Below are 11,163 nucleotides of genomic sequence, written 5' to 3'. Positions count from 1 at the left end.
CGCAAATAAAGCACACTTTTATCACAGCTGATTTGAGTAAAAAAATTAATAAGAAAACAACGTTGGTAAACAAGAGCTCTTATCTTTTTCACTGCGTTAGAAAAACAAACTACCATAGATCGTCACTATCGGTATAATTTATGATAAACACTTCCCACAGTTTTTATTTCATAGAGAGTAAAATGTGCCCCAGTGAAATGCATCGCAGGGGGGAGGGTTGTGAACTACATCTATTTCATACCCCGTGAAAAGAGGGAAAGGTATTGCTGTGAACGAGAGCTAGGGGAGGTTGTGTGGGGGAGCAGCGGACAATGGGTGAAGGAGAAGAGGAGAAGTAATAATAATAATAAAAAAAGAAAGACGGCGCATGTGCAGAGGGTTGCGTGGGGATGAGTGCGCAGATGCAGAACAGCGATAGCAAATATGGCGATGAGAAGCTGGCGTCTGTGGTGTGTGCGGTGTGGATAATTTTTCGGTGCTTCGCAAGTCCTAAAGTGTCCAAATGTTGTGTCCACTCAATGACTGAGGATATGGCGGAGTTGGTGGGACGCGAGCGAATCTCACGGGTGGTTGTTGTCTCTGTAGAACAAGATAACAGCACACCTCCTCTTGAAGCGGTGGTCGCGCGGGCTGCCGATTCGGACGACGAGGAAGACGCGGTTGACGACAACGTTGAGCCCTCTGTTAACCTTCTCTCCCGTTCCGACTCGGAAGAGGTAAGCGGTACTATGATTGAAGCGGCCGATTTCAGGGCCCTTTCTGAAGGACCAGCATATGCGAGTTTAAATGGCAGATTGAGTCCTGGATTTTCAACTGCCTCTAGCTATGCTACGTTAACGCCACTACAACCACTGCCTCCTATCTCGACCATGTCAGATAAATTTTCTCACTACGCTCACCACGGGAATGTAACCGGAAATTTTACACTCATGCAAAACAACATGGGACTGAACTTCCAGTATGACAAACTGGGAACTATGAGTGTTATGAACATGAGTCCAACATTAGGAGTAACACATGCCTCTGCCGTTTCCATGCTCGCGGCCAATGGGCTTAGTTCACAGTCCATACCTTCACCTCCATATTCACAAAATGGAATACACACTCCTGAAAAATCTCTCAGCCCCACTGGGTTTGAGTCCTACTCTCATAGGGACCTTGGCTCACCCCAAAGTCCAGCGTTGCACACTCCCACCTCAATGATGCAAACTCTTAATGGCCTTAATGTCCCAAGCAGTCCTCCGCCCCCTGCCCAAATACAAGAACCTAGTCCACCTAGTAAGCCCTCTCCGGGCCCTATGACTGTTCCTGTGGTGAGTTTAGCTCCATCAGCTGCTTTAAATGTTGCCCTATCTTTGGCATCGGCTATACCGGTGCCTGTACATGTGACAGTCCAACCTGCTGTTGCTATTTCGAGTACGACACCTCAGGGACAACAGCAGGTAGTTGTAGCCACTCCTGTGGTTCAGCAGCAGCCACAGCAACAACCACAGCCGCAACAACAGCAGCAACAACAACAACAGCAAGCGCAACCTCAAACTCAGCAACAACCCCAAGTAATAACGACCATTCCCAATAAGACTGTACTTGTTGCAACGGCTGTTTCTCCTTCGTCAGCTAAAAGTAGTGGTGACGAAGTAGAAGAAATTAATACAAAAGAACTAGCACAGAGGATAAGTGCAGAACTGAAACGTTATAGTATCCCTCAAGCAATATTTGCCCAAAGGGTGCTATGTCGATCACAGGGAACTCTTTCAGACTTACTGCGGAATCCCAAACCCTGGAGTAAACTAAAATCAGGAAGAGAAACTTTTCGCAGGATGTATAAATGGCTAGAAGAACCTGAATTCCAAAGGATGTCTGCTCTCAGATTAGCAGGTAATGTACTATTTATAATGCATCATTTTCTAATGTAGATAAGATTATAAATATAATGCTGACTGTTTAGATTAATCTATTTTCAAGCAGAATGAAGATAAAGTTATAATACATTTTTCACAAGTAAGGTTTGTTTAGAAAATGAATAATAAACTATAAATTATGTTTAAAAACTGTGTAGATAAATTTCCATAGGTAGTGCATTATAAAATTATTTAGGAAATGAAATATAGTTTTAAAATATTGTTAAGATAAACTTAGTTTTTACAAGCAATGAATAAAACTGTTTAGAATCTATCCCTTTTTCATGGCAAATGAATAAAACTTCATAAATCTATTTATACATAAAATTATCCAATTTATAAATAATGAAGGTGGAATTAACTATTAAATTCATTCTCCTTTTTTTTTCTTTTGACAAAGAATTATAGTGTTATAAATTTGTTTATAAAAATAAATCTATTTTTAGTTACTTAGAAATTTTAACACTATGCGTAATAATAGAATATTAAAAATAACATTTAAGATAATCTACATTTCTCTTTTGCGTTGAAAGATTTTTAATGATAAATATATTAGTTCAAATTTTACATATTCTTGAAGGGTTTATCTTATTTTTGTAAATAGAGATTCCACATTCTAAAGGTGCCTTAATGACTTCTTCATCTTTTTTGTTTGTTTGTTTTCTTGTTCTTCTATCTTTTATTTTTGAATCAGTTGTAGTTTCTTGTACTGTTTGGTTTTCTTATCGTGAATTTGGCGCTGCATAGCCGTGATCAGTTCGTGTATCGTTACACTGTATACATCAAAGAATCAATTACTTGTTCATAATATTTATTAATAAATTTATTATTTTGTTTTTACTTGTAAGGATTTCTGTTTTTATTTTTAATGAATTCGAAATTTCTTTTAAAAAATGTTAGTTTAAAATTTAATGCTTTTAACAAAAAATGCTTACAGATATTTATACATTTTCTTAACAGTATAGATAAATTATATAGGGAAGATTTACATTACAATAGGTTGTTTCTAATCTTAATAAATATTCCAGAGTCTGACTGATAAACTGAAATAAATCCATATGTGTTTTTACTAAAGGTGTATTTTAATCTGATTAGGATTTATTAAGTGAAAGTGTAAAATTAAGAAATGAGGTTAAAAAATATAAGTAGTTAATATATCTCGCATGTCGAAAAATATTGGTGAACTTATTTAAAGTCAATTATTTAAATTAAATTTCTGTTCTGAAATTATGCTAATAGAAAAAAAAATCTGTTGTTTATATTATATATTATTCATGATAAGTGTCTTCATATGAAAATAAAAATATATTCGTCCTTACATCGTTTTTCCTGCACTTTATTTGGAATATGATTTAAAATTCTAAATAAATTTTGAAATAATTTAAATTTCGTGATTTGCCATAAAGAGACTGTAAAACAGGTTTTTTGACAAGGTTTGTCTTATTGCAGAGAAGCGCGCATACAGTGCCCCCTTTCGTTCTTTCATGGCCTACTGCCTCATCCCACCCGTAGATGATAAATAAAACATAAAGTAGAAAACGTAAATATTCAAGTTATTGACACTTTCATCACTGGATTGTTTTTCTTTTCCTATTGGAAGAATAAGGATCAAATAGACTTATACAATAAATAAGTGATTTATATAAAATTGTTCTTAATAGAATTACATCAATTATAATTATAATTGTAATTATGAAACAATTATAATTATAATTGTTGTTAATAGAATTGCAACAATAGTATAATCTATACAATGATAGACATTAATTTTAATATAGTTTTTAATTATAAAAAATTAATACTATTTTTTAGTTAATTTGATGTTTTGAGTTGAAAATTGTTTTTTGAAGTTTGGTTTAACCCAGATTGGTTAGTTTGAAATATAAATCAGTGATTAATAATTTAGAACTTGCTTTGTATCTAGTTAATAATTGTTTTTTTGTAGTTTAGTTTAACCAGATTGATTTGCAAAAAAAAATATATATATATATATATATAACTCATTATTTATTAATTTAGAATTTTCTTTCTTTCTCGTTATATGTATAGAATATTTCATATAATTTTGAATATTTTTTTTTATTAATTTTAAATTTTTAATGTCATGATTTTAATGATAAAGCATTTATAATTAATTTTTCCTTTAATTTAATTTATTATTATATTATTATTTTTTTGTAGAACTTGTACAATGATGGGAAATAAATATTTTTATATAATTTTGAATGTTATTTTTTAATTATAAAAAATTTATTTCTAAGTATGAAAAAAACTATTTATTTGACTCATGAAATCAGTTCCTAAAGAAATGAAATCGGTTTAGGATCTAGTTAGATCAAAAATTTTATAATCATAACTATATTAAGTTTTATAATACAATCCATTTTTGTAAGAGAAAAAATTAATTTTATTATTTCGCAGCTCTTTTTTTTTCTCTTTTGAATTTTTCTTCTTTTTCTCTATAATTTTCAATTTCATTGAATTACATTTCATTATAAAGTATTAACTGATTTATTGAGTTTAAAATTAGCTTTTACTTTTTTTATTTTTTGCTTTTTCTTCAGGAAAGAATGGATGGATTATTATTATTATGTTGTGATGAATTTAATGATAATACTTCGAAATTTGTTTTCCTTGCAGATGAATATTTTATAAAATTAATATTTATCATAAAAAATTTGTACAGCTATAGGAGATAAATATTTCCATGTAATTTTATATATTATTATTAATCATGTGAAACTAATTAATTGGCTGACTTTAAAATATCAAATTATTTTATCCAGTAATAGGGAAAGCAATTTAATGATATGCCACATCTCCAAATTGTTTAGAAGACTATATAAACACTATAATTTACATATAGGCAATCAGAAGCTTTTGTGTATGGTTCTGTTTTCTATAAATACATAATACCTATAAAGTACATAATATGTATCTGGAAAAAATATTAATGTACAGCTTGATGCAAAAATGCCAGTGGTGGGAAAAATATGGTTTTTCACTATATTGCCCCAAGCTCTTCAAACCCCCAATCTTTAGGATCTGGCTAGATGGGGTGATACTGGGATGATTTCATCTACCCAACCAAAATTTTTTATTTTATTTATCTTAAGATAATTTAAATTATTGCTAATACTATCAAAATTCTAAATTTTTTTAAATATTGGTTACTTTTCTCTGCTTATTATTATTATTATTTTGTTCATTCAAGGTTTATTATTTCAAATAATACTTGAGATGCTGTCTTTTTTTTAAATTTTATTTATTGTTGTTTTTATGTAAATGTTTTTTATAAGTAGCTTCTTTCTCTAATACTTAACTCAGCTGCATAAATTGCTTCTTTTCTTCAACCTAATCGTTACTTACTTCATTAAAATATATGTTTATCTGATTATCTTAAAATTCCAGTTCAAGTTTAACTTGTAGTTGCGTAATAATAAAATTAAGGAAAATATTCATTTAATATACTTTATTGTACTTTTCGATGAAAACAGTAGTAATTGCTTAGCTGTCTGTTCTGATTGGTTGAAACCAAAGAAGATATTTTACTTAAACAAAATAAGTTCCCACTATACAAAGATTTTGTCTAAAACAAAGATACAAAGAATACACTTACACATGTTTTAGTTTCGCTTTTTTAAATACAAAATAATAACCTTTTTATGTAATTTTTTCTCACTTCTCCCATCTTATATTAAATTAGGAGCATCTATAAGCATAAATCTTGTTATTAAACTTTAATCGTTTGGTATTATGTATTCGATTTATGATTCGAATTTATGATAATTGTTTTCTTATTGGATGCATAGAATAACTATCAAATATTTAAAAAAAAAGCGCTCTTAACTACAATTATAAATTTAACCACAATTAATTTATAAAATAAAGGAAAAAGTATTTGTCTTAGTGAGTAATTTCTAAGTAATTGTCTTAGTAAGTAATAAATGGTATGATAATTAAAAAAGTAAAACAAATTAGTTTTATGTTTGGTATATTTATTTATAGTTCTAGGTTTTTCCAAATTAAATCTTTTAAACTGATTCATTAAAAAATAGTTAATTTACTCATCAGCGGCGAATTTAAATTTATTCTTCACTTTGATTTTTTAATTATATCACGGATTATTTTTTCCTTTTATAAATTTTATTCTCGACTGTTAAGTGCGAAACAGGTTTTGCAGTCCTGAATTTCCCTTGAAATTTGCTGGTCAATAAAAATTTCGTTTGCTACGTTGTGAGTATGTGATATGAATATTTTTCTTAGTTTTTTGTGTAAAAAAACTCAAATATTAAAACTCACTTGTAAACTTTGTTATAGACAAAAATGTTCACTTGCCATTTTTATTAGTCATTAAGGTAACTGAAAAAAGGGTGTCATTTTAAAGTCATATAATTAAAAAAAGAAATCATTCTTCTACTATTTTATGTATTTTTCAACTAAAAAAAATGGGAATTAACTTATATATATTTTGTCGATGACTTTAAATAGGGAGGAGAGGTTAAAATTAGGTCAAAAATATTTTGTTTTATTAGTGTTTCAAAACTGAAATATTTATAAGCTTAATATCCTCTGATCTTCATTTTTAACTGTCAATTTTATATTATCTTTTGCAAATTTTACCAGAAATAGAAGCTGATGAGTAAAGAATCAGATGAAAATATTTTAGAAATTATAAACTCAATAAATTTTAAAATATTTTAGAAATTATAAACTCAATAAATTTAAAACACTTCGTTGTACCTGGTCGAGATACATTTTATAAGGGATTTATAGTTAACTTATAAAAATAAAGAACGAGATAAATAATAAAAATGAATTCTTCTAATAATGAAAGAATGATTAAATAAAATTAAGTTGTTAGATTTAGAACGGAAGGACATAATAATGATGGATAAAAGTTGTTCATTAAAGCTATAATAACTTTGACATGGCTAAACATGAGGTATTTACAATAAGTCAATCGAAACCATATATTTTTTTTTAAAAAAAGTACATCTTATAGCATTTTGTTGCATCAAACTGATTATCTAAAACGGATAAATTTCTTCCTTAAAAAGTTTCTGTTTCTGAAAATTTTCTTATTAATATTTTTCAATAAAAAAAAATACTTGGTTTCTTAATTCTATGCAAATCTTTTAATTTCAAATTTCTTTGTATTGAAACTCACAACATTATACTCAAACTAATTTTATTTATCATCATATTTTACACAAGAGCCCATAGCAGGAAAAGGCCTTCTGTTGAAGATTTCGCTGGGAGAATTTATTCTTTGACTGGCCTGCCAGTCTTTTACTCCAATCAGTTTAAATTTAGATTCCACAGAATAAAGCCATAGTTGTTTTGGCCTTCCTCATTTTCTAATAGTGAAGGGCTTCGATGTAAACATTTTCTTGCTGGATTTTTTCATCTATTCTAGCAATATGAGCAGCCTAGTTAATTCTTAATTTCAATACTTTTGATGGCATCGAGCTCTTTAAAAGGTTTATAAATAAATGTAAATGTCGCGACGTCAACGCATCCAAATGGTCAGCAGATTGTTCATACGTAAATGAAAAATTTTTTTTTACTAAATTGAAATTATTATATGTTTATAATAAATACACAATTAAAAATTTAGGTTCAATTTAACATTTTTTAAGTAAATTTAAGACTTCATATTTTTTTTACTGTACATAGTCATAGTTCTTTTTACTGTACACTTCGATGAAAATCTGAATGATCTTGATCTAGAAAATCATAATTGTTTTCTAAGAGTATAAACTGTATTTCTAAAATCACGTATTGTTTTTAAATCTGTAGTCCGAATTGAAAAATTCCGAAGAGAAGTTCTGGATAGAAAAGATATAAATTTATAAAAATGTCAGAAATTTCATTGAGTGAAAAAAAGGAAACATCTTTTATCTAAATAACATAAAAAATTTAATTTATAATATTTCATAAAAAAAGTTTGAAAGGTGAAAAAATTTACTTAGATGTTCTTACGAATGCTTGAAAGAATTAAACTTTTAAGTATTTAGAATGTTTGAAAATGCGATTCATTGCCAATAAGTAAAAATGGTTGCTCAAAATAAAAATAAGAAAAAAGTCGTCGGAAGTTCTAATTTTTTTTCTCTTTATCATCTAGTTCATTTTTTAAATGCTGCAAGTTCCGTATAATTTTTTCATAGATAAAAGACGAAAATGCCACATTAATTATTTGTTAATGAGGAGAGAAAAACTCTTAATTTATATTCATTAATTGAATTAATCAAACAAGAAATAATAGTTGCATTGTTTTCGAGAGACCATGAATCATTCTTTTACTTTGATTGGGCAGAATTACTTTCGCGGTTGGGAGTTTTCAGTGGGATACAAACCGAAACTATTTTGAACTGATTTTATTTTTTATACTCTGAATTGCAGACGACTTTTGTTGCAGTTTATATTTTGAGTCGTTTGGCAGAAAAGAATTCTTCTGTAAATCATTTACTAACCGTAATTATTTTATTAAGTTTTTTATTAAGTATTAATCGCTAGATTATATTTATGTATATAATTATCATTTTAAATTCACTCAGCGCAATGTTTTTTCTTTAACTGCCCGAATTACAATGCATTATTACGACAATTATATTGCTCTTTCTACAACTAAAGTAAATTGTCGCTTCGAACTAGGTATGTAACGTTTATTAATATACAATTTTTCATCATGTTCAGCTAAGTTTAAAAGATTTTCAATAACACTTTATAAATTGCATTTCTAAATAAAAATTATGAATATATTTTTAGATGATAAAAATTATGAATATATTTTTAAATGATAAAATTTGGGTGTTCTATATGAAGTGGATTTCTTATCAACTCTCAAAAACGATGCTATTTTATGAAACCAATTATTTCTTGTGAATTTTTAAAAAATTTTAAATTATTTTTCAAAACATGACATTTTAATCAATAATTTCAATTTTTTCCTTCTTTATACTTTGCCATTATTTTTGTCAAGTGTCTATTGTTGACACGTTAATAAAACACAAATTAAATAATGAAACGTGATGTCTATCTTTTAAAGTAACTGTAAGTTTTTTTTATTCTTTAGTATTTACTAGTAAATACTTCTGTACTTTTTAATTTCTTTTTAATGATACTTTTAACTTACCTATCAAGCAATTGACATAATTATATTAGCTAATTTTTACCCTCAAATACTTTTGAAGATATTTTTTGGTGAGCATTCTTTCTTATTACTTTTTCCTTTTTTTTTTGTCTTTTTGTATTTATTTTTATTTTTATGATTATTGACTGCAAATTAGCGCAGAAATTTCTGCTATTATGATTCAATGTGAATAAATGACAGTTGTTTTATACGATAATATCTAATCAATCAGTAGCATTTTAAAATACTCAGGCATTGTAATGTGTCATGGATTGATTAAGCTGTAATAATTGTTTCAGTGATAGTTAAATTAAATCAATGCAGCATAATTTTGACTACTGGCGGAATTAATCTAAGAAAATATAGTTTTCTATTTTTCTTAAAATTAATTTTGTTTAGTCTGGACTATATCCGACGAAGCCTATTTTCCTAAATCTAAATTTTATCTGGAAATTGGTTTCTGCTTTTCAACCAATTTAAATCATAATTTATCACTCTTTATGAATGCAGAAAATATGAGGGAAACTTACACATGAAAGAAAAAACTGTAGGAAATAAGTATTTATCAACAGATAGGTTTATTTAAACGAACCTTTTCTTTCTTTTTTTTAAACATGTAACATTTTAAACCACATATTTTTTCTTGTAATGGACTTCCAATTGATATATTTTCATTTCTTTAAAAAATAATGATTTTATTTTGGAATTATTGTTGATGTTTATTTTAGTATTAATATTTGTGAGCTTGTATTTGTCTATTATTTAAGTTTATGTATAGTTTCATTTACATTAAAAGTAAACAAATGTTAGCTTCTAAGCTTCAATTAAGTTTCAAAAAACTGAAGAAAAAAAATATCTTATATTGTTTTAATTATTGTATGAGGGTTTTTTTGTGTCATTCTTATAAAAAAGAAGGCATAATTTTTTTTTCTCAGTTTATTTAACAAAATAATTTAAGACAATTACATAAAATGTTATATGAATTGTTAAAAATAATTATATGGAGGAGTTATTCGGGAAAAGAGTAAATATCGAGAAAATAGAATTTATTTGTATTGTGTAACCTATTAAGTCTTCAATTATTATTCTAATTACCTCATTTTCATTTATAAAAGCTTTATTTAATATTAATCTTTTAAGTTTTCTTTTCTTCTAGCAATTAATCATTCTTTTTTTTTTTTTTTAAATTTTAATGCACGAAGCATTATTCCAAACATGCTCTCCTTCCTTAACGTAAGTTTCAGATTTTGTTAAAAAAAAACAAATTGATGCACAATGTCTTAAAAGAAATTAAAAATAGTAATTTCTAAGTGTTTAAAGAAGTGTTAAGTTTATTGCTTTTTTGTTTCTTTCGATAAATTTATTTGCTAATATTTTTTTAAACAAGTTATTCGCAAAAGAGTTTATAAATTTAATTTAGTTTTTCAAGTTCTGTACATGTAAAATATAGAGACTACTTTTAAAATTTAAATTATTGGATTTGTACTCTATAGCTAAAACAGCTAATAAATTTGGAAAATACAACTAAGCTAAAGAATATTTACGAGAATAGAAGAACTGTATTCCAAAAATCTGCATTTTGAAAACTTTTAATTGAAAGTAAATTTCTAAAATGTTATTTAATTATTTATTTATGATTGTATTTTTATAATACATTACATCTTCCTACATTGTAATATTTAATTTATATGAATTTAAAAAATAGTTAGACATTAATATTTTCCAATTATTATTTTGTACGTTAAGTTCATTTACTGAGTAATTTATAAGCAAACTTAAAATTGAATATTTTAATCCTAATAAAATCTATGATTAGGAAAAAAAAGTTAAGATTTTTCGTAAAAATTTGAAATAATTTTGGTAAGAATTAAATAATATTTAAGCAAAACTATTGTGAGAGAAACAATTTTTACTCATTTACTTAAGCTTAGTAGTTAGTATTTAAAATATCATTTCAGCCAGCTGTCACTTTTAAAAAAAATAATAGGTTGCAATATATTTCGAAAAATAGTTTAGTACATAATATTATCAGATAAAAATACTTACTTTCCATTTCAAAATTAGGTACTTTCCATTTCAAAAAAGATATAACCATTATACTTACTTTCCATTTAAAAAAAGATATAA

The 11,163-nt window shown here is 27.0% G+C and overlaps 1 protein-coding gene across 4 annotated transcripts in view; it reads left to right on the top strand.

Moving 5' to 3' along the window:
* The first annotated feature begins 305 nt into the window (after window positions 1-305).
* Window positions 306-11,163, top strand: part of LOC107437115 (hepatocyte nuclear factor 6) — a 93,685-nt gene continuing 82,827 nt past the window's right edge. For 3 of the 4 annotated variants that reach the window (XM_071187812.1, XM_071187813.1, XM_016049014.4), the window contains exon 1: window positions 311-1,878. In XM_071187812.1, coding sequence (XP_071043913.1) covers window positions 390-1,878 — 1,489 coding nt within the window. In that variant the 5' untranslated portion in view covers window positions 311-389. Of the gene's footprint in view, window positions 1,879-11,163 lie in introns of all 4 variants that reach the window. The other variant, XM_016049013.4, reaches the window with a different exon arrangement.

Source organism: Parasteatoda tepidariorum, chromosome X1, assembly GCF_043381705.1.
Source record: "Parasteatoda tepidariorum isolate YZ-2023 chromosome X1, CAS_Ptep_4.0, whole genome shotgun sequence".
In the NCBI taxonomy this organism is placed as follows: Eukaryota; Metazoa; Arthropoda; class Arachnida; order Araneae; family Theridiidae; genus Parasteatoda; species Parasteatoda tepidariorum.
This window is presented reverse-complemented; position numbering and strand designations above follow the sequence as displayed.